The 25,058-nt window shown below is 45.5% G+C and overlaps 1 protein-coding gene across 1 annotated transcript in view; it reads right to left on the reverse strand.

Annotated features, from left to right (window-relative positions):
- Nucleotides 1-25,058, reverse strand: part of LOC149352517 (hemicentin-2-like) — a 584,798-nt gene that overhangs the window by 103,017 nt on the left and 456,723 nt on the right. Inside the window, exon 5 of the mRNA XM_089577190.1 lies at nt 7,409-7,612. Within this exon, the coding sequence (XP_089433316.1) occupies nt 7,409-7,612 (204 nt within the window). The remainder of the gene's footprint in view (nt 1-7,408; nt 7,613-25,058) is intronic.

The following is a 25,058-nucleotide window of genomic DNA, read 5'->3' on the forward strand; positions in this document are numbered from 1 at the left end:
GTAGAAAAGGTAGCTGCGTTACACATGGAGTGGTGGACTTCAGGAAGTGATTAAAACATTCAAAATATGACTCAGACCTCATTAGGACATGTAAATATATAAAGTAAATTAATTGCGCGGAAAAACAAATTGGGGTAGCCGGAAATCGATTCCCTGTGACTTTGGGTTGCTAGTCAGACACGCTACTGCTAGGCTGCGCAGGCGCGTTCCCACGGCTTGGTTGAAGCGGGTCTTATATGTATGTCGTGTGGTCTTTCACAAAATGATTGTGATTGAGAAAGAAGAAACAGTTTCCGGGTCTGCGTGGGCAACAGGAGCCGCTGTCACGCCATGCCCTTATAGGCGGAGCTTAAGAGTCCCCCATATTTTACAGCGCTTGCCAGGTCGAATACACGAGCTGATTTTTTTGCTAACAAGCTAACAGCTGCATTCTTACATTCTTGTCCCTGTGAAATTACCAGTTTTCACTCAGAGCCGCCGCGGTGGCTCAGTGGTTATGGCGCTCGGCTGCCGACCCGAAAGACGCGGGTTCGATCCCGGCCGCGGCGGTTGAATTTCTTTGGAGGAGAAATTCTAGAGGCCCGTGTACTGTGCGATGTCAGTGCACGTTAAAGAACCCCAGGTGGTCGAAATTTCCGGAGCCCTCCACTACGGCGTCTCTCATAGCCTTAGTCGCTTTGGGACGTTAAACCCGATAAACCAAACCAAACCAGTTTTTACTCAGAGTACTGAACGGGTCACAACATGCTTTTTGGTTCACTATAAAAAATGCTGGTGTCAACAACCGATAAAAAGAAGCACATAACAGTGAATTTGACCCACCTGACATATGCCAGTAAATAGAGTTTGATAAGCATAATTTACTGAAACCAATAATGAAAAGTCAAGCAACACGTAAAATTAATTACGCACAAAGTCGCGCAACGTTCGTAAAGAGGACAGAGAGAAGTGTCCGCACTTCAACTTCCGAAGGATTGAAAGACTTGAGTGGACATTAGAGAGCTTACCTTCGACGATGCTACTTAACTGTGCACGGTGCGTTCGTTTTCTTTCTGAATTTCAAAATTACTGAAAGATTGCGTGCCAGCACGTGCTTACAGGCACGATTTGTGTTCGTTCACGACCGGGTGCAACGTTGACAACGCTAACAATGCTTGGTTGGTCCCGCATAAACGTACCGTTTATCTCGCCTTCTGTTTCAAGACGCGCTCTTGAACGAGCATTTCCATTCTGTTTTACACAAAACTGACCTCTTGTGAGCATCCTAAGACTTTACATGAAATAAAGTTTCGAAATTAATTAATGCAGTAAAGCGCAACTTTTCGACGCTCAGCGTTAACTGCGCAGGGCGTAGCGCTCTTGGGATTGAATTGTGCGTAGTGAGAGCCTCCTTGGGCGCACGGTACACGCACTGCGTATAAAAACAAATGTACATCCTCTTTCCCTGCTTCAACTTCAGTTCCACACTCTGTTTGCCTTAAGACCCTAACCTAGCTCGAAAGCCGGCTACTTGAGCCTGTCTAAACGGTCAGCGGGTTTCTGACAGCACTTATGCACTAACGCCTGACTCCGTACGAAAAAGGACGGAGGCGGGGAGGAGAAAGGAAAACAGCCACGCTCCCAATTTTCGGGCGCCCATTTCGCACTCGACCAGGAGAAAAAGCACAACGTCGCTGCGACGAAAAAGAAATAAGGCCTAGCAGCATTAGGCAAGAAGTGGCGAAGGGTGTAACGTGGCAAACAAAATAGGCGCTGTCAGCCACAACGGTAGAAAAAACTGCAGTGGCGGGTACACCTGCTTAAAGCGAGGGGACTGGAGAAGGGGGAGAGACAGAGTGAAAGGAAGAAAACAAGCTCTACGCGCTTCGCCGGTAGCGGTGGTATAGTAGAGGCAGCCGAGTGAGCAGCAAGATATCAGTTTTGTCGTGAAAACGTCGTCGCCGCCGTTTACTGAATGCCGCCGCCGCTGAGAGCCCTCGAGACTCTGGGGGCGCGCCGCGGCAATATTGAACGAGCGCGACCGCTCCCCGCCGATGTCGGGCGGTCGAACGTCTCTGCGTTCTTTCCTGTTTTCGCGCGTGCAGTGCTGCTTGCTTTCCTGCAGGGCGCGCGATGTTGCTGGCGCGCCCTTCTTTCCCTTTGGCACCGATTGAACCGGCTTCTTGCTGCCCGAGGCCGGAAACACCTGCTGTGTTGTTCGGGTGGTGTACGCGTGCCAAGCTGGGTTGGGCCTCAAGTTGCGCCCCGCCTGCCCAGGCTGCCCACGACGCTTTGTGTTCAGGCAGGCCTTACCCTTCGTTCCCTTCAAGAGAACACAACGCAATCATTTCCATTCGCGGCCCGCGCCCCGGCGTCGCTTGCTATTGCTGACGATCTGTATTGCTTGCCGCTGCGCGCAGTGCACTGCGGCGCGAAGGCAGGAAGGAAATGTGAAGTGCATATTAATAGAAAGAGAAATGCGTTCCGGAGAAAGTTCGGCAGAAAAACGTGCGGTATTTACAGCGTTCCATTTTCCTTGTCTTTTGATAAAAGCGGAGAATTGTGAAGGTTATGGCCCAAGTTTCCCTTTGAAAATGCTGGCGAACTCCATGTATCCAAAACTTCAAGCGGCCGTAGTCTTGGAACGGTGCTGCGTCGATACTTATGCTCATATAATACGGCGGAAATGGCTTGATGTATTCAAAAACTTCTCGACTAGCGCAATTGCTATTTCTGTTCCTCCTTCATGCGCCAGCAAATAAGCTAGAAATTTCTGCAGACACTCGAGTATCAGATAATAAAGTATTAGATACTTGAGTAACTGTCCTTTTTGCAGCGCTGGCGATAAAAGTGACCGTTTCAAAAAATCAACGAAGATCATTTGGTTTGTTTATATGCAGCTTGGTATCTTTGTTTGCACTCGAATACTTTCGAAGAATTCATTTTAATCATCAAAACACAATGTTTTGACAGAAGCTTAAATACAAATATTCATGGAATCTTTGTGATTTATTCCAATATGATTTATTCCAATCACCAATCTGACCAGCGTACAACCCTTCTGAGCTGTAGAGGTCAACACTGTCTCTAGACGCTACCTGCATTTTAGAAACTAGCAGACATATGCGCCGTTATTGAGAGTCAATGATAGCTGACTATCTGCAGGAAATTTCAGCAGCCACAGACTCCAACCTTGAGGCACCTTAAGCGTGGCCGGCAGTCAGAGGGCTGGGGCTGCGCACGTATACCAGTTTTCCTACAGTCACCAACAGCTGTCCCTGTAGCACTCTAGTCGTGTCTGACGTAATTTCTTCGTATAAACTGTTTTTAAGCCGCTATTTTAAAATAAAAAGTAAACAAAAGCGACAAAAAGCATAACGTGCGTTGTATTACAGCGCCTTCTGAAGTTCCTTGGCATATTGTTCTGACTTCTCGGAGCTGGTGTACTCCATCGGTCGCTGTCTGCACAAGATGCAGTCAGAACAATAGAGGCGTGAAACCTTACTTTGTTTACCCACGTCTCGTCCCGAGTTACTAAAAAATTCCGACGGCTAAATGTTTCTTGAGGCACACGATAAAAACGGAGATATTAGCATCGATCTTTTCCATCCGAAACGTCAAAAGAAGGCCTCACGTGCATCATGGCCAGTGTGCTATGAGTAGAATTTTATTTTTAATGGCGATCGCACTTCTGCTAAGATTAACGGTTGTATTTTCGGGGTTCTTAGTCGTGACAGGGGCGTGATGAGAAACTGTAAGGGAGATCATGACGTTAATGGATCATTTTCGCCGCTATATTTTTAGGAATGTTTAAACCGGAAGAGTTTTCACCTGCGATTTTATCCTTTGAGAGCAGGTCGAACATTCACATCACTTCAAAAAATTCCGGGAACAAAATTAGTGTCAGAGTGCTGTCCAGCAAACTTGTTTGGTCGCTGGTATCCCGGAAACGCCTTCTTTATTATTTTGCAGAAACATATTTGCGGTATTTAAATTGGTGCACAAGCAAAAAGAACATTAGCGCATGCAGCTGTCCGCTTGAACTAAAATTTAGCCTAATAACTCGTTTGTTTATGCTATTTGCGATTTTACCATTGTCTCAAAGGGTCAAGGTGGCTTGGGCCAGTTGGTTCCGAGCCATCATGTAGAAAAATCGCAGCACAGGACAGGCGTTGGAACAGGTATTTTGGTGCTTCGGTGTATTTTCGTCTTATTCATGCTCTTGTTTTATCAGCACGAGGGATCCTAAGAGCTGCAATTGGCATATTGTATTTTTCTCTGACATCATATGTTTTTAATAGCCTGAAAATCATCATAGAACGGCTCCTACTGGCGGCGTGAGTTACATGGCTGAACGAGAGAAGCAGAATTACTGCATACGCAAAATTTTCGGCATACTGGGTGAAAAAGAAATTAAAATATAGCACTCGAAGAATGAGAAAATTGAGGAAATACTAAGCCAAAGCGAAAACATAGTAAGGACACGCACAATGTTGATTCAGTTATTCTTAGTAGCCAAAAGAGGCGACAAAGGAAACTTAAAAGCATTTTGGAACTTAAAAGACAAGGAAATCGATAAGTAAAGGCAGCGAAAGTGCTGCGGCGCTGAGGATTTCAGATGAGGGCGTCGCAAAACAATAGTTGCGGCAAGGAACAGGCGCGGAGACTTCCTGATGGTACGACTAACACGGGAGATTTCGTGTCGACGTCTTGACAAATGATGGATGCCGTCGGCCACTTCAAACAATTTCCTTGGCATCAGGATTAAAAGGCAGGTACTATGGAGGCTCGCGGATGGTGCGAAAGGGAAAAGGAAAGATTCATTTCCCACAAACTCAAAGCTAGGTAAATGACCGGCAGATAAAATCACGTACGTTTCACTCTCGTGACTCTGTTGAATACGCTCTGTTGTTTCAAATAACTGTTTTTGCGCTTTTGTTTCAAATAACTGCTTCTTGGGTCTCCCAGCGACCGCGAGAAGTCAGCATTCAATCTCCTAAACCATTACCATTCAGTTCGAATAACGAAATAATGGTACTACTCTAGTACATGGATACAAGTAGTTTTACCAACAGTTGCGGTCTAACGAAGTTCATACTAGAACCCATAAAAGGTGTAAACGAACGCAAACTCATTGTTTTATACAAGAGACGAGAGCTTTTGTGAGGCCAAGAAAAAAAGTAATGATAAATCCTATTCTCACTGGGAAATGGAAGCGCGCTGCGGTTCCGCGAGAGCGGACGCGAAGACAAACACAAGCCGTGCTTCAGTATCGTCCATCGAAATTGTGCTCCCGGCTGTCACTTTATTTCTGCCCATGTGTTTGGCTTGGCGCCTACCGAAGGTTCGCTGTTTACTTCCGTCGTTACCGGGCAACCACATCGTCGATCAAACCTAACCCGCACGACCGTGTCACGTCAATCAGCTCGCGCCCGGAGGAAACCTCATTCATCTGCGCGGCCGGGTGCACTCCCGAGGAAAGCTCCTCTGAATTGGGACCGGGCCGCTTTTCTTTCACCATCCTTCGTTTTCTCGCTGAAGTAGAAGTTCCAGCTTTCGCGAGTTTCTTCCTCGGAGCAGATTGCTTTGACCGATTGGGTGCCGAGATCTGAGAAATGACCTCTGCAGCGCCATTGTTGGCTTTCAATATATATATATATATATATATATATATATATATATATATATATATATATATATCTGTGTGTGTGTTCGTCGGAGTGTGCCGACGAACAAAAAGAGGAAAAGAGGCGCAATTGGAAGAAGCAAACGTTCTTGCTAATACTGTAAGGTGAAAGTGGCTTTCCTTTTCCAGTCATCGTCTTGTAATCGCATCACGGAGAGCTCTGCAATAGATTGCGCCGAGAAGAGAGAGAACGCTTAGAAGAGAGAGGGTTCTGGTTTATTTATGAAGACGTATTTTCATTCGCACTGCTAAAGACTAAGTGTGCGGTGCAAAGTTACATAACTTTTTCCGTGCCGACCGCTCTCTGTGTGCAACCGGAACAGTCGCCCTAGAAATGTGATGGAGAAATCGCTTTCTCCATGGTGGTCCAGAGGACTGCGACAACGAGAACTGCGCGCTGCTGCCTTAAGCTTGTCTACACTTTCACTTGCCCCGCGAGCGGCGCAGGAATCCGACCGCACGGCTCGAGGGTTATTCGAGTTGCAGGAGAAGTGCTTTCTGAACTTCCAAGTAACGCTGCGCGAAATACCACCGCATGAAGTAGACTGGCCGTCGTTTCTCATTTATATTCGTATTTGCGGCCTTTACGTTCAAGCACTAAGCCCAAGTTCGCCAGCCATGCGCAGCTCAAAGTTGTGAACAAGAAAATGGAATGTCCCCCCTCATCAGTCGAAGCCTTCGTTGTAGCCGATATTAAAGATTCCAACCAAAATCTGGCAGGCATAACACGGGGTTGCGTACTTCCCTGTGGTGTGAGCATGGGTAAGGCAAGGCTGCAGTGTAATTAACATGGCTGAGTTTATGAGATGCCCGAGACAGATTGCATAACAATCTGAGATAAAGCTTTTCTGCAGGAGTCATGGAGGAGAAGTGTCCATGGTGATTTTCAGGGGTTAGGCGGGCACTTTCTGTCCTCTCCTCCAAGCGCGGCATTTTCCATGAGAAAACCGCATTGACCCCCATATTTTCGATGACAAATCTGCAAGAAATGCGTTGTGCAAATAAACCTTTCCCTTGTCTCTCTTCCCACATTTTCCCCTGTTAGAGTTGCTTGTAAACGCCCCATTGAAAAGCCTGCCATTTCGCCCGCCATCTAAAACAGAAACTACTTTGAACGAGAAGAGCCAACACATAGCGGGAGCTTTCCAAACAGTAGCAGCACTGATGTTTTGAAGTAAATCTGAATTAGTGACATGAAGCATCGAGGTGTATTGCGCTGCGAAATAACCACCTCGCCATTTGAGAAGCCATAGTCAAGAGCTGGTTTTGGCCGCCAGGCATTCGTTACCTTCTGCTCAGAACTGATCATAGACAGCGTATTTTTTTTGGTCGCGATTTTTGCTTAGAGGAAATTCTGCGGATGCGGCGAAAAAATGCAGCAGAGGGCTACCTTAACTTCGGAAGTGCTGCGAGGGTATGGTACCCGCAATGTTAACTGCAGTACGGCATTATCCTCTGCTATTTCTTAAGCTCCCGTTTTCCAAACTTTCCTCGAAGCGGCCCCTCTGTTGTCTTGGGGCACTGTAAGTGTCAGCGTCCGACATTTCTTGCAGTTCCTTGGAATAAGCTTTTCGAAGTAACACATGTGAATGGCTGAGGGGTCGAGCAATCACTGCGCAAAGCACATATATATATATATATATATATATATATATATATATATATATATATATATATATATATATATATATATATATATATATATATATATATATATATTGTCAGGGCATCGTGCATGCTTACGGTGCAGGTCCACGGTGACGGACGACTTGACGGGTTGGGTGCCGGTGCCACTGACGGCTGCGCACGTGACCTCCTTGCGGAAGTGGCTCCGCTCCAGGCGTTCCACCTCGATCCACGACAGCGTCTTTTCACCCTGCAGCTGCGTCACGGCACGGTGCATCGCCGAGTGTCCCACGTGCCACGTGACGGTTGGATTGGGGTGGCCTGCGAGAGATGTGACAGCGTGGTCTCCTTAATGCACGCATCTTCGTTGGCAGCGAAATCAGGATTGAAAGACGCTCGCACCTTAGATATCCTGAAATTCCGGATGAGCACATTTTTTTTCAGCTGGGAGTTGTTTATGACCCCAACTTTGTCGCATGTCGCCAGACTGCATTATAATAATAATAATAATGCTTTATTTCCACCAAATTAAATACAATTTGATGGAGGAGGGGAGAAAAAAAGCGGCTATCCGCTTGACGGAGTTCTCCTCTCCTGTTCAGACGGCAGTGACAGAAAACGAGGAACTAAATTGAACATCAAGTCATGAAGTCATTAAGAACATAAAACGAGGAACTAAATTGAACATCAAGTCATAGATGAATAAAAACATCAATATAAGCAATGTCTGTAACCGAACAGAATAAGCAGAAATCAAAAGGGGCTATCAGCAACGAAAAAGGGGTATCAGCACAGTAGACGACCAGTCATCAAATAACAAAAAGGGTGGAGAGCAATTCATAAAACAGGAGTTGATGTATTAGCACTTAACCAAATGAACAATCATACTATGCAGAGAGGAGATGGTGATTTCACGGAGGTTTACGCCTGCTTCAATTAACTGGTTTTGTAAATACGGTAGTCAGTAATTAATTCTTTGACGACCGTAGCTAGTTCTTGTGAAGGGTAAAACCCATTGTGGTTTGTGGCGATGTGGATATGGTGAATCGGACTGATGCAAAGGAGCCATAGAGGAAATGGTGTCAACATGGCGCTTTTGCTCAACTGTATACACGCGCAGCAGTCTGTAAGCATAGAGGTTTAATATGGTAATAATGTTGAGGTCAGTTATCAAATCCTGAGTTGTGTGTCTAACGGGCAAGTCATAAACTATACGAAGGACTTTTTTCTGAAGTACTAATATCTTGTGTAAGTTAGTATGTGTTGTTGTTGCCCACACTAATGTGCAGTAGTTCAGGTGTGAACAGAACAGGGAATTATATAAGAGAAGTTTGACTGTCTGTGGTAAAATATGTCTGTGGCGTGATAGAAAACCTATAACCTTAGAAGTCTTCAACATGGCATGACTGACATGGTCATCTCACAGCATATTTTCGTGAAAATAAACACCAAGTGATTTGAATGATTTTACTATTTCAATTTCTTGTGATTTATAAGAGAGAGCTAGTTCTGCACTACAAGTTTTATTCTTCGGACGGAAAATTACAGCTTTGGATTTTGACACATTTATTGAAAGAAAATTTGTGTCTGACCATTCCTCTAGATTCTTTAATATGCGATTAGCATGCATGTTTAGATCGTCACAGGTATCACCAGGTATAAGGATAGTAGTGTCATCGGCATAAATGATAAAGCGGGCAGAAGTGTCAATAGTTACAATGTCATTAATGTAGAGTTGAACAGCAGAGGGCCAAGGATGCTGTCCTGAGGGACACCGGTATTAACTGAGCGTTGTGATGATTTGAAGTTTCTAATCTGAACATATTGTTTTCGAGATGATAAATAAGATTTCAAGAGATGCAAAGCTTGTCCTCGTATCCCGTATAGTTCAAGCTTTTCCAAAAGAATACTGTGACTAATCCTGTCGAACGCCTTCGTGAAATCCACAGATATGCCTAGTACAGTCTAGCCCGGTTATAACGAAGTCGGCGGGAATCGGAAATCACTTCGCTATATCCGCTATTTCGTTATATGTGGACTACGAAAAAAAATGCAAACTTCGGCATACCGATTTATTGCCGCTGAAATAAGTCGTCCAGCGTCCCCTGAACACGTTTCGCGAGTGCGGACTTCAGGATTGCGGCTTCCATACCATCCAACTGGGAACCAAAGATCTGGTCGAACTCCGCGATAACGATAAAAATGAGCCACGCCTCCAACATGCACAATGCTGCCGCGCTTTCTCCCTGCCTTGCGCACCGCGGCACCGACATAAAACAAAGCGCGCGCTTTTTTTACATTTTTCCCCTGCGCGGCGTGCTCTACCGCTCTACGCCGTGACGCCGTTCAAGGACGGCGCAACACGAGACCGGCGTGCCATGCGATGCAGTGAAGCAACCTTTCGCTCCGCAGGAGAGCAGACGACGCCACGAAAGGACGCCGTCAGCCGAATTTCGCTCTTAATTTCGCGGAAAAAATCGCCTCAAGGACGCAAAAATGTGTTGATTGGCAGATTATTTTTCGGTTGGTATTAAATCTCTTCGTTATATCCGCTGACGCGCTCTTATTTACTTCGTTAAAACCGGACCCAAAATGTATTGAAAATGCAAAAATGAGAATGGGAAATTGAAATCCCTTCGTTATAACCGCTATTTCGCTATAAGTGCCTTCGTTATAAACGGGCTAGACTGTACTAACATTTTGTTGTCAAAATGTTCTATTATATATTCCTTTTCGTGAAGAAGGGCAAGCTCTGTTGATTTATTCTGTCTGAATCCATAGTGTGAACTAGTAATTATGTTATGAGATTGCATAAATTTTTCCATTCGTATTAGCACGATTTTTTCCAAACCTTTAGAAAATACTGGAAGAATACTAATTGGTCTGTAATTACCAAAGTCATTCTTATTACCCTTTTTATACAGGACAGTCACCTTTGCTATTTGCATATCTGAGGGGAAGGTTGCGGTTTCTACACATAGGTTATATATATAAGCAAGGGGAGTAGAGATGTATTCAATGATATATTTCACAGGGCGAATCTGGATGTTGTTGACGTCACAAGAAGTGGAGTTTGATAATTCATGGAATGTTTGTATAATTTCCCTTTCATCAACAGGTGCAAGGAAAAGAGTGGCAGGGCACCTAGAGATAGATCTATGGTGCAGTTCAGATGCAGGTTGAACATATTGTGTGAAATGAGTGTTAAATGCTTCGGCTAAGTTTTCTCCTACATAATCTTCTCCGTCATGAGTCACCTTATCAATGGCAGCGTTGACATATTTGGCAGCAAGGGATCGCAGCTTTTTCCAAAGTATGTCAGGACGGTCGACTGAGCCAAAGTAATTCTCATAATAATGTCTCCTTGCATTGCGGATGTTATTGTTTAACTTATTTCTGTATTTCTTGAATTGTTGAAGAATAGAGATGTTTTTTGATGCAACAAAAGCACTGTATAGTTTGTTCTTCTGTTTTATACGCGCAAGTAGCTCTAGTGATATCCATGGTTTCCGTACGTTCCTACCTTTTCGTTTGCTTTTAAGAGGGAAATGCTTGTTATATATAGAGTTAAACTTTTCTGCAAAGGCTTGATAAGCGTCATTCGCGTTGGTTTTGTTATATACATCATTCCAGTTTACACCGCACATCTCCGCACGAAAAGCGTCGAGGGATGCTGCTGTTATGACTTGGATAAAAGATGCATTCTGCTTTCTGTATTTGGGTTTCACAGTCTGACAGAATAAATAGATTCCCATGTGGTCACTCAGATCACAAGTTACCCCGGATATTATGGATGAAGGATTGATATTGGTGATAAATAGATCAAGAAGTGTTTCGAAACTCGAGGTTATACGGGTCGGCTCTTTGGTAGTAATCGCCAAACCGAAGCTGCGCAGAATTATACCGTATTATAACACTGAATATATCCGCAGATCCCTCCCCGGAACGCTTGTGGATGGCTGCTATGTATTGTCAAAAACGTGCCCATTCCTTTTTTACTGCCGTTTTAAATACTCGGTGCGAACGCAAGAAAAACTTTAAAAACAAGATTTTGCTACTCAATGGATGGTTAGGCCATTCTAATCAACATGTTCATAACAGCCTCTTACAATATTTCCACTTGGCTCACAAAAAAAAAGTGTTTTCCAAGAAAGCTGCACTTGTGTTTCCTATTGTTCTCTACAAAATGAACCCTTGACAAAACTCTTGGTAGGCCTTCATCGCACATCCTAAAATCTCTCACCATCATCAGCATCGGGCGTGTGTTTGGGCAGGAAAAAAAAAGTGCGTTTTATACTCCATCAAAAAAAAAAATACGCGTGATAAGATGATCCCCGAGAGTGCTACACTTGTTCCGTCGAGTCTGCCTATGCGAGCTGTCCAGCACTCTAGCAGTACCGAGGGTATCATAAATGCAATGACAGCCAAAAAGAAAAAAAAAAAACGATAGCGTTCAGCAATGGCGGTTGAGAGGCTCTTCCAGCTTATGGAATTACGGTTAATGCAAATGGTGTATTAGAAGATACTCTGCTCTCATTAACTAATGACAACGGGCTTTCTCGATTGTACGTGTGTCTCTCTGATGGATTAACAGCTAGTTGCTTTAGATGAAGCGGCGATATGCTCCATCACAAACCAATTCGCGCGAATGAGCGTGCGTTCCTACCCGCGGCACCAAGCTAAGAAGGGTTGACAGTTGGTCTTCCAGAACGTACAAGACCGATGAGACTTCCGCGCTATACAAAACAAGCCACTACTTTCCCTCGCATGTCGCACAGAGCACATATTAAGAAAACTCTATCGGCAAGAGCTAGCGACATCGCGTTGAGAGAGTGCCGTCGAGTGCCGACGAAGGTAAGCAAGCTAAGCTGAAGGTGTTTTTTTTTTATTCAAAAAGGCGCAAAGCCACCGCGAAGTATGACCTCTGACAAGGTCGTCGTCTTGCTGTGTGCGTGCGTGTGTGCACGTGTGTCTGTGCGAGTTTGTTTTTCCTCCGCGGCCAGCGCTCAGTACCGTTTAAAACCCCATTCAAAGATTTTTACCGATGATGACCACACTTGTCCATACGAAGTCAAGTACTCTTATCGAAATGTTAATCGGCAGACTGAAGTCTTCCTCCTGCGCTTCCATCTTTCCTACCCTCAGACCTCCCAGAATCCGCTTATGGATCAACGTTTGTTTAGAGATTTACAAGTGCGAGTTGCTCCTTTCTCTGCGGGGAAACGCTGTCGGGACCACAGTGAACGCGGCACTTTCTCGGTATTATAGGGACCGTGTACACGGCAATGCCGAAATTAAGTGCATGTTCCACAGAGCTTCATAGACAATGCATTCCTATCATTTTTTCTAGAAAGCCAAGTTCGGGGTTCATTGACAATTTTCGCTGTGTATCATGCGCGTTTTTTAAGTTTTTTTGGCGTTTTATTTATTTATTTTACCCTCAGGGCAAAGCATTACAGAGGGGAGTGGGTAATACATAACACTGCAAAAAATACAAACAACAGCAGAGAACAATAAATTGTCAAAACAGAGAAGTTAGAATAAGTGATAAACACAATATGTCATTCAACAGAAGCGGTAACAGCCGTCCGAAACAATACAGGGTCAGGAATTGTGGCGATTGAAGAAGGAAGGTGGTTCCAGTCATATGACGTGTGAGGAATAAAAGAATCCGAGAATGTTTTAGTTTTGCATGCAGAAATGCCTACTTTATGTATGTGATCTGTGCGGCGTGAAATATATGAAGGGGGAAGAAGTAACTCGCAGCGAATGGACTCATGATGAAATATTTTGTGAAAAAGACACAAGCGTGCAATTTTGCGTCGTGATGCAAGCGAAGTTAGGCCCAATGTAGCCTTCATAGCCGTTACGCTTGACGTACGCCGGAAGTCAGAGGGGAAAGCTTCCTCAGGCCGTTCATGTTTGTCGTGTACTCAACATAACTGGTGCAGCTTTCGCGACGTCATTGCTCGAGGGAATGTTTCAGATAATATGCTTGGTGAAAAAGCCGTGTATCTATCTCCCCACTTGGTTGCACTGCCTTAGATAGGGGGCATAGGCAACGTACTAAAGCGGGAATTAGAAAACGCATGCGGTCTGTTGCTTTGCCGCGCTAGTGGTGGATACGATCACCGGTGGCATCGCGAAGTTCTAGATTTTCGCGCTCTCGTGATACCCTTTAAATTTTATACTTTATACCATTCAAAATGCAGCTGTAATGGAAGTTCAATTTATCGCCCTTATTTAGCAATCCGGGCAGGTCTGTGCAGGGGAACACTCGCCAAATTTCTTATAATGAATGGGACGCGCAGGATAAAATAAGCTGTCATGTACTTTCAATACGTAAGGAAAACACAGTGTCCTAAGCGAAACAAAAGCATGCATGCAGCTGCTAGCACTAGTAGTGCTACAGGAACCAGCCATGCAGTTTTACTCTGCACGTTGTATGTCACAGTGAATGTTTCCGGCAAAACCTTATGCTCACCGTCAGTTCGCTTCAAAGAAAAGCTACGCATTGGAGACATCCATGTATCGCATCAAGATTTTAGCATGCTTTATACAAAAACAAGCAGACAAAATAAATTTTGTTACTTCCTGGAGACGAGACCGCCTCTTGTGATGCAAATGTATTATGCAGATTGAATTCGAGCTCCTTTACTTTAAGAAATAAAGAGGAAACATCCGGCTTAGTGACAATATCCTTCTTCAGACATGCAGCACTACGCTTACGATCCTCGCTTTTCCTTTAAAATAAATTACGTTTCCGAAAGAAATGCTTACTTTAATGCAGAAGTGAGTTTTGTGAAACACATAATAAGCCTTAGTCAAAAGAATAGCAAATTAAAAAAAAAACTGATATCCTACAGCAGTGGTAACCAATTTTGCACTAATGCGTAGGCGCCAGTGACTACACGACCCACTCTGGACGTCTGGTCGACGGAGAAGCAAAAAAAAAAAAAATGTCTCTCGCCAGCTTCGCCTTATTGACAGCCGCCAGCGCGCAAGGAAGGGATGCGCCGGGTATTACGAGCCAACGGAAAGCGATCATCCGCCGTCGTGCACGGCCAGTGGTTCGCGTGACTGCAGCTCACGCAAAAGGGCGGCGGCCGTGCCTCGTGCTCACCGCAGCGTGCTCGGGCAGATGGCTCCCTTCTTCATACAAGCGCACGAAAAAAAATAAAGACGCGTCAGGCACGACGACTTTGCCACGCGGGCCGAAGCTGCCGCTTTGGAGAGACCGCCAGCAGCACTGTTGATCTTGTACTTCCCTTGAGATAAGCAAAGAACCCTCCGCCGGGACTGCCCGCTGCTCAGTGCAGCTGTCGCCAGCCAGCGGCGCTGTCTGTGAAGTTGCCTTTCTTCTCAGATGTCTGGTCGTATTATGATGGAAATGAGAAATAAATGTCACAGAGGCGCAGCTCAACGGGCACGGGAGCAAAAGTCAAAGCCTCACGACGCGAATGGGCCTACACTGGTTTGGGCGGCGGGAGTCATTAGGGTCAGGACTCGAGCAAAGGTCACCCGCTAGAATAAGACAGCTTCTGCTACAAGATGCCGCCCACACACTAGCTGGGAAATACACGCCAAAGACAGGGCTATATTTGGACTGCGCCATATTATTTGGCTACTTAGCAGGGTAACCCTAACGAGCTGCTACATGCAGAGGAAGGATCTGCTCTGGGCTAGTGCTCTTGTTACTCAGGCTTGTACTTTCTTTAGTAATGCAGTGTTTCCGAAATAGAAGCACAGTAATCGCAGTTCTTTGGAGAATACACAAGTAAATGGCGGAAAGCAATGTCTCTCAAAGGTGACAAGGAATGCTGATATAATGGCAGTCAGCCTTCAAGAAACAAAGAACTGCCAGACTCTCCACCCACCTGCCGTCGTGATGACGTAAAAACGGCATGTGCACCATGAGTACAACTTTTTCTGGCGTTTAACTCACGACCGATGTTCATCTAGGACCAGCATTGAAGGCTTGCTCAATTCTGCACTTGTTAAAGTGCATAAGTTTACCTAGAAAGCGTACCGAGAAAAAAATTCCAAACAGGGACGGCAGGGAAGCCGACTTTTAGTGCTTTCAAAAAGATCGACTGTTCGAAATTCTCGTGAAGTGGAGCTGTCCTAATTGGCGCCCCAGCATCCGAAGTGCTTCTGCGTTGACGCAATGAGAAATGCCCGAAAGATGAAAAATGCACACTACACTATGTGTGCTTAAAAATAGGCTAACGTGAGCCGTTTCAGTGTTTTTGTGACGCGGAAAGTAAAACAGCTTGACGCTCATGTAAGCCTCTGTCTCTGCTGTTGGCGCTCACCACTTTTGTACTTTTCGTGATATCGATATTGGACTTCGGTGTTGATGGCGGTAGTTTATCAGGAAGGAAAGCTCTGACATGCAGCTAAACCTTTCTCGAAGCGGGTACAGGCTTCACGAAACCATTAAACTGTCCTCGGTCTGTTATTCCTGCCTTTTTTCTCGATCCTGCCTGCATAGCATTGCGTTACTGAAAACAAAGCACAGCCATTGGCCGGTGTTGCTGTGCAGTTGGCCGTAGAGGAGAATGTGTTCACTAAAAAAAAAGAAAAACTTGGACTATAAAAAAAGACGCAGCACTCGCAACGCCAGGTTTAGCACGCAGTGCCGAGTTGAGATAGCAGGCCGAAGAATCGAAGATAACCCATCGCCAGCGAAGGCTGTCTCAGGGCCGTTTTAGTCAGAGGCTTTCACAGAAATGTTTCGACAAGTACCATACAGATCCTATTATTGGCTGGGACTCCTAACACGAACGCGAAGCCATCGCCCTACAGCAATTGGCGAATCTGGTGACAAAGCGAAAGATCCATTGATTTCAACAGGCCTGGCTGTGCACGATCTACAAATAACACTCCAGTGACACTGCAGCGCATTGAACCTATTGACATGCAGTGTGAAGCACTGAGAAGCATGTAAGTTATCATTCGCCTGGCTCCTGCTTTCCATTCGATGCGACGTATCAAGTGTCGCAAAAGCTCCCATGCCAAAGCAGACGCGAATACGGAGAGGGTGCGCGACAGCACATGTCGATGTTCTCATCGTCGCCGCCCTGATCTAGCGATCAAAGATGGCGAAGAAAAAATTCGCTGGCCTCTTAGTAGAACCCAAGTATGCTAATGTCGCCATTTCGCTGAGAAACTCGTGCAGCCCTGCTCTTGTGAATGGCGAAATTTTGCGAGAAACGATATCGTAAAAATTTTTGCAGATGCACTAACGCTTTTGTTTGCATTATGGAAGGGCGGCTGAATCCAGCCAGAAATAGTTGGGCACTTTGCGAATAGCTCGTTGTTACCAAAGCGAGCCAAGTGGGCACGGTGCTCGCACTGGGGCCCTATCGACTAGAATGCACTCGGTTGCTTCAAAACCTTAAAGAAGCATTAAAGATCTTTGTTGCTCAATTTGATAAGGGCGGACACACTTCTAAGCTGAAGCTTGTCCTTACTGTCAGCTAAAAGCTGGCCGTGTTATACATCGCCTTAGTTTGATAATTCGTGATTAAGGAATTATTTTTTTTTTTTTGCACGGAACCTTAGTTCTATTCGAGAGCTTTCGATCGCAAAGTGCCTTTCGAACACAGACCACCAAGGTAAAAAAAAAAGTACGATCTCAAGTGGCCGGGCCTTGTTGTTTGAACAGTCGTTCACCGGGTGCCGTCGAGGCAAGATGGGTCCCGTAGCCCAGTTCCTTTGATCAGCAGCTGTAACAAGCAAACCCGAAAGGGCCGTTTTGAAGTAGTGGACGTAAACAGGAGCCGAAGTTGGCATAGGCGATCAATGGCAGCAGGAAGAACATGCGCCGCCATGGGAAGGAGCTTGGAAGTTTATTTTTAAAGCAGTACATGCTTTTTCCCTGCAGCCTTCAGGCCTTGTTTGCCGGAAAGACAACAAAGCAAGCATTCCCGCCATGGGCGAGGTCGCCTTTATTTCCCTCCGCAGAACTTAACCGTAAACAAGCACAGGAAGGCCTATGCAGGCAACTTGACCTGGTTGTAGCACAGCCAATATACTTCAGAATGTCGGAAAATGGCACCACAGCATTAGAGGAAAAAACAATCCACTCAGTATTGCGTTAATGTAAGGAGCAGCCAAGACGCCGATTTTTTTTCTGCTCCTTCCGCAGCATATCAGCCCACTGCCGCCCTTCCTCCACGACCGCACACAGCAACTGTGGAATGTTTTGGCTGCATCTTGCGAAAGCGCCATGCAGCGCTTTATTCCCATTGTCAAAGTATACCTTGCCTTACCGCGAGACAGACGTTGCGACTGTTTATTCTCTTGCTTGACACTGATATCATTGCCTGAGCTGAGAGTACCTTTGCGTTTTTAAGGAGAAAGCCTTATACGGCCCATTATCAAGGAAACCCGGCGGCGTCGGAGTTCAAGAAAAGTTTTCAACAAAAAACCTCCGTTGACGTCATGAGCGAAGGAAAAAATTCTTACAAAAAATTGCTCGCCTTGAAAAGATTGCATATCTCATACGTTACAGAACCGCATTGCTTATCAGCGAATAAAGGTGAACCTAGTGTATGCGTTGCCCAACGACTGTATGCTAAAGAGTAGGCGTGTCTTAAGAAATTTAAAAAAATGCTTTAACCTTCAAAGCCCGTAAGTAGTCTTAAGTATTGGTCTTAAGTATAGAACACAGCTTTTCGATGATGCGCGCCTATAGACCACTCGTCATCTCAAGAGATACGAATGAGAGCTGCCGGCACATAAAGCACCGCGTTGAAAATTCGCTACTTAGAGGACGAATGACCACTGCGTTCTTTGTCGAGCGAACATACTTGTATGCATCCTAGCTAGCATGAGTGGTTATGCTAGCTTTGTTTGCGCACACAACTGCTTTCCATGCTCCTTGTATATCCATGAAGTTCGCTGCGATTTTGCCAAGACTCTTACCATGAGGCAGAAGTTTTTTGTACTACAGTGGGGCTTTTTTTCGGCAGCACACTTCTTTGTGCGGTAGTTGGTCAGTCATAACGTGTTTGGGGCTCTATTCTAGAAACTTTGAAGTGGTTATGGGTCTTCGCATGTCAAAGTGGGCTTGAAGAGTGTCATGGAGGCGGGCTCAGGATTAATTCCGATAACCTGCATTTTTTTTTTATCGCCGACCAAATTATCAGTACGCGGGCTGTTTTGCATTTTGCCTCTATCGAAATGCGGCCGCCGCAGCCGCGATCCAATCTGCAAACTCGTACTGAGCAGCTGGACGCTGTAACCACTCAGCCAGTGCGAGCTCTGAAGTTCGCCTTAAGACGTGGCTGAATACTGCAGTCACCATCGCTCCCTCTTGCACCGGTGTGCTGAACTTTAACTTGCCTCTAGCTGCTACACAAGATGATTAAAAAAAGAGATAAAGATGGGGCTCATGGGGCTGTGTATACTTCGCGCTTGCAGGCAAATCCAAGCGCCGTGGTAAACGGCCATTCACTGTAAGAAGTGCAGATGTCACCTTCCGCCAGAAGTAACTAAAATTCTAGCCTTTTCGAGAAACAAAACAAAAACAGTCATACATGAGGAATTACGCATGCAAGAAAATGACGCAGGTGTAAGTAAACCTTCTCATTGCGTAAACGAGTAAAAGGCAATTTTCAACCCAAAAATTGTGACTTTCTCCCTTACAGAACATTGATCCCCGGGAAATTAGTCGTTTTTTTTTTCAGTTTTCTTTATATTTTTTGCGTTCTGGTATTTTTCTGACTTATTGTCTCTGTTTGCCGTTCTGTTTTTTTTTTTTCTAAACTGCACCGCTTTCAACTTATCTGCCTTTTCCTGCACGTTCAAATAGGCTGTGAGAAGTCTTTCAAGAAACAGTTGACCGTGTGCTGTGTTCTGTTTTTTATTTCATTGCTTTGAAGCAGTCACCGGCGCACTGATTTGTAGCCTGTCTGAAAATGGCCTAGCCCGGTTTGTCGTTGTTTATACAAATCACGCAGTCTTGCTCGCCACGCGTGGATAAGCAGATTGATACCTTCTGGGACATTAGCTTCAATAAAGTTGTCTAAATAGCTTTTGTCTAAATAAAGTTGTCTAAATAGACACGCACACAGAGGACGAAGAATGACGACGAACACAGCGCTGACTATCAACTGAAAGATTTATTTATCTGACGTCGAGTATAAATATGCAGATGACCACTGTTCACTCAGCAAAATTAAGAAATGAGAGCGCGCAAAACGGCGAGGACTGTGGAAAGAAGCGCTGAAGAAGCGTACTTGGTAAAGGAAACACAGATAATGGATTCTTCGGATTATCTCTAACGCGGCAGATGGTTTCTCTGGATATTTTTTCGACACATCTCAATTTCTTTGATGAAGTAAACTGGAAACTCTAAATATTCGCGGCGAGAGTCTTGTGGACAGAGAAAGAGCGAGATTTGAGTTCATCCTTGGGGAGTGCCTTCGAAACCTTACCGTAGGCGGCAAGGAAAACGGGGGAGATTTCTTTTGGGTCTCTTGTCGTAGTGCTATCAAGACTGTTCAAACGACGGGTGCGAGTCAATTGCGAATATATCCCACATTCTAGATCATTGGATACCTCCGGCCCCCATACTCTTGCACAGGCTTTAGGCTCCCCTTAAGGGCCAAAAAATCCTGACGCAATGTGCTCTGCGCACCTTACCCGGAGCCTCAGCGAGGCCCCCTGACGATATGGTACAATTTTCGATGCAGACGCCCGCATATTCCTTAACGTGCAAAAACACAGAATCACACAACAAAAAAAACATGATTTCCAATAAATTTCATTCTGTTCGCATGAGCCCCCTACAAACCTCATCCACGGCACGGCGCTGACGACGGTAGCGTGACTACCAGCATGCCCGTACAACTGGGGACGTGCAGGGCCTTGTGAAGCATAGCGCAGAGGCAATGCGACGACCGAGAGAGAGGGAGACGTTACATGAAGGCAACGCCCGCCACCTATTCGCTGTCGGAAAGGACGTCAGCTCGCAAGCATAAAGGAGGTCTGCCATGCAAAAGCTAGCATAGAACCGTGTACTACATGCTCAGCTGATCCCTTGTAGCGAATTGATTCGGTGGGAAGGATGAAACGCTATTTGCAATACGTCCTGGCTCAGACCATCCCCATAATAGCCCACAAGTTTGAATCGGTCACTCTTGATTGAAGAGTTATCTGTTTGTCTTCAGAAAGGAAATAGCAGCTAGCGGAAGCAAGTGCTTCCAAACGCAGGACTAACTTCCGCAGCTTCCTTTCTCAACTTTTTTTCGGTAGGAATTTGCGAGAGCCTGCCAAGCGGGTATTTGTGCTTCAGTGTCGGGCCCGCCCGCTGTTCTATGAATTACCGAGAACTGCGACGGCAGAAAGTGGCACTCCAGGCTTAGGTTGAGGGAAACGGCTTAAAGTGTCCAGTAGCGTGACGCGTCCAGAAACTGGACAAAAGAAAGCAAGGAATGGAAGGCTGCAGGTTGAGGACGCCCACGCGGGCTGCATAGCCCAACTCCGTGGGCAACACCGCGAGCCGAGCGCCGCTTGCCTCAGATCCCTGCTTCGAGTAAACAAGCTCGGCTTCCGAAGCCCGAAGCTCCGCTGCAATCTCCACGCAACACAGGTGAGTCTAAAGGACCTTTACGTGTTGTTCGCAAAGCAAGCATAGCATTTTACATTGTTGCATGATTTTGGACGGTATTACAGCCCCCTAATTCTTGTTGCTCTCCATAAATAAAAACAAACTTGCATGTGGTAGCCAGTACTTCATGGAAGCAAAGAAGGCAAAAGGGAGCCAGTGAGCGCACGCACAGTGATCGTTTTGTAAAGTAAATAGGTTGTAACCGATGAGCCTGTCCTGACGCCCGTGTTCCATAAAAGCAGCTATAAGACTAGGATTCCAGTTTTTTTTTTCCATTTCGTTTTTGGTATACTCTCGCATATCGAGGCTCTTTCTTTGACGGCATCAACAGAATTCGTGCTGTCTCCGCCTGTCGATACGTTACCGTTAAACAACGCATCTCTCCGGTTTTCCTTTTATTCGAACGGGCGATATTTTATTATTGATTTCTGTTGAAGCTTCCGTCGAACGTCCTGGCAGGCCGCGTGAAGCCTACAAAAACAGCAGATTATTCGTACCGAAGCTTTAGGGCCCACCTCTCGCGCTTCAGCCTTTTCTGGTATTTTCATCCGCCCCCTCTCACTCCTGCATTCCGACCACCGCCATAGGAAAACCGCATAGCTTCTGCCGGCTAAGACCCGTTTTTTCCTTGGTGTCGGTAATTCACGCCAAACGCAAAATCGTTCAGTTCGAGCAGGCACGAGAACACGGTGGCTGAAATGAAGACGGCGCGCAATCCAGAACCGGTGAACAAGCCAAAAGAAAAGAAACAGGAACTAAAGTAATCAAGGAGGGAAGGCCGGGAGACGAAAGGGCGGCCCCATCTGCAGGCTTCGGTTCACTTGGTGGTGGAACGCCGTACAACACGGTGCCGTATACTTGCGGCGCTGCCCGCGACGTCGAATTAGCAACTACTGGCGCCGGAAATAAGAAAGGCGCTGGCGGCGACATTCCGAGAGCGCAGCGGTATGGCCGCCTCGCATTCCGCACTCTAACATGGTGGGGCCGTTTCGTGGGCTTTAAGGCGGCGCGGATTCCGAAGCAGTGACGCTCGTAGCTCGGCCCGCGGCTTCAACGCGTTAAGTATAAGAAGAAAGGGAGAAAATACGACAAAAGAGATGAATGAAATTGATGGTGGAGAACGAGTAGCTACAAGCACTTCAGTATGAAAACTTCAATAGCCAGTCGTTCGAGCCAAAACACCCAAATTCCTACTAAAGTTCGAGGCTCTAATTTTAAAATAATGCCGCAGTCAGCTGCCTATCTTCCTTATAATATTTAGTACGCGACGCAAGACAAAAATATAGTCGCACTAACGGCACGCTCACAAGTACAGACGCAGCGAACAACTCCTTAACAAAATTTCTTAGGCTTGAGAGCTACGCGTGTGAACACTTGCACATTAGCAAAGGATTCCGCCATGCTTCGATGCTTTAGATATAGCGCGATATAGGCTTCTCTCAAATAGTGAAAGTTATAACGGGGCCTGAACTTGGTATCGTGATGCATATCTATTCGTACGCTCAAATCAATGTGAAGCATTTTCCTAACAATATTCCCCTTCTGGTGGACAGTTATCACGGCCACAATCCAGCTCAAAATAGAGCTTTTGCTTAGACAGTCCGTATCTCTTGTATAATCTGTATGATCCGCAGGGATGATTTTCGGCTGCAGATAAGTTATTTAGATTGATCGTGACCAAGCAGTATACAATCTATAAATAAAACTTTTATTGTCAAACACTAAACACGTCTCGGCGGTCCAGTTTATTTAGCATCATGAAGAGAACAGCGCGATCTGCGACACACAACGTAGGAATGTCCGTAGGCTCATGACTTCCAGCAAGCCACTATTCATCCGTGTAGCAGGGCTGTCACAGCACATGCCGGAGAATGAGCTAACCTTAAGGGCTGAGGTTTCGCGGAAACCCCTCGCCTTCCTTTGGATGAGAGAAGAGCCGCGGATCGTGCCAGCGTCTCATTTGCGTCGCTGCCAGCGAGGGCGCTCAGCACATGAAGGCAGCGCAGCAGGCTATGCTCTGCGCGCGCGCTCCGGTGGCTGCCTTCAATCCCGCATTCCTCTAGTGCAATGGGGAAGGAAGGGGAGGAGGGGTCATGCTCCCTGAGTGATGACATGTGGGATAGGGTCAAGTTCGAAGCCGAGGCCAGGAAGGGTGGTGTGAAGTTTTCGTCGTTCGTGTATCCTCGGCTTCTTCCTCGGCGACATCTCGCCAGTTCGTGCGGGATGTCTGAGTGTTGTTGCAGCAGCAGTGGGAACTCAACGCCGCCCAGTACGTCCCCTCTTCATAGTCTCAACCCTGCACGGGTGACCAAGGCGGGAGAAGTTTCAAAATCTTATTGCCTGAGCTTTTATTCCACGAAAGTGAAAGAGCATCCGATTTTCCTGCATGGGAGCATTTTTTTTTTTTACCCGAATATAATGACACTCAGCGTTAAGCAGGCGTAGACGTGTCGATATCGTATCCCTACTTCAGCGTGCCTGCCTCAAGAACTTTTAGGCTATTGAGAAGCTCGGCGCTTGCGATGAGGTCCAATCCTTCGATTTCAGAACAGTACCTGGAGGAGACCTATTTTTAGAGCGCTGCTAGTGACGTTTTAACCCATCCTGCAGTACGGCGCTACCGCAGAACATTCCATGCATTCCATGCTTACATCTACTCTCCGCAAAGAGAGACAGCAACTTTAACTTTGGATCGTTTTGGCAACCAACAAAGGCTGCCGGCGAGGGTACTGTGTGCTGGTGTTTCCCGATGCGCATTTGACTGTTCTGTAGAGTTTCTAGCCTCTGATTCCCCAAGCTTTTGCACAAAACTTTTACTGTTGCAGCTCATATCACTTTTCAACGTTTTTCATAAGTATCATTTCACAAAAAGTTATTCAACATGCGCCTGACCTGCTCATACGAACGCTGAACCCTTATAAAAATGGTCTATAGACAGTCTATAGACTTCTTATTGACTCCACTGACTTCTTATAGATATTGCTTTTTGTCTATTCATAGTCTATAGACTGTCTATAGACAAAGGTCTACTGAAAAAGTATGGCCATAAATGTACAGATTGTCTAGACTCTCTATGGCATTTGTGTTGCCTACAGACTGTTTTCTAGGATTTGTCTATAGACAGTAAATAGACTTAATAGAGAGAAGTCTATAGAACTTCTATAGACTGTCTAAAACTTTTTTTGTAAGGGAAAGACAAAATGGTCAGCACTTTTGAATTCACTTTTGAAAATTTATACTTTAAAGCCTGCGTAGAGAAGCCGCCTTCAATCCGCAAAACACTGCCGCTTAAAATGCTCAATTAAACATCACAATAAAAGAAGGAGATAGAGTCCCCAATTATTTAATTCAAGATTATTCGCAACCGGGACAAAGTACATCACTCGGGAGGCATAAGGAAAAAGCTGCCACAAAGGGTAGCTTGAAAGCCTCACGCCACCGACTTGCCGTTTGTGCAACACTATAGCATCGACTTGGTGTCTACGCCACTTAACATCACATATCATTATATGCACATGTAGAAAATGGAAAATATACTGAACACCATAAACTGAATACAAAATGCAGATAACAGATATTGGAAGGAGATAAAGATATTTCAGATATTAACATGCAGGTTTCACCAGAAGCCCAAGGACAAAATAAATAAAGCAAGCGACATTACGAGCGCTCTGGACAGTTTCGTATTCTCTGAATAACTCGTAGCAAGTTTCCAACAAAACAATCCAATAATCACTGAAAGGCCAGAAAAATAATGTACACTTAGGTTGAAATAGCCCATAATCAGAAAGTCAGAAAGCGGTAAGGTGTTGTATTGGAACTAGCTGCAGTGCATGTGATTATTCTACACGATGATTTTATTAGCGTCTACTGATTTAAAAAAAACTGTTGGAGATAAATTGGTGTAGCCTGCGATTTTAGGGCGCAACATTATAACGCGAAATTGGAGGGCGTCAAGATCGATGGTGAGCCCAGTTGATAAATTTTCTTATTCGGCAATGCGTTTCGAAACATCGAACGTCAAAAGTGCTGACTTGAAAGCTCTGTGAGTTGGCTTTGCCGCATTGTATTATAATAAAATGTCGTTGCTCGCATTTCTTAAGCATGAAATACTGAGGCCGTTCAGGTATTTTTCCAAGTACAAGA

This window comes from Amblyomma mixtum, chromosome 3, assembly GCF_055824585.1.
Source record: "Amblyomma mixtum isolate Tamu chromosome 3, ASM5582458v1, whole genome shotgun sequence".
NCBI classification, from domain to species: Eukaryota; Metazoa; Arthropoda; class Arachnida; order Ixodida; family Ixodidae; genus Amblyomma; species Amblyomma mixtum.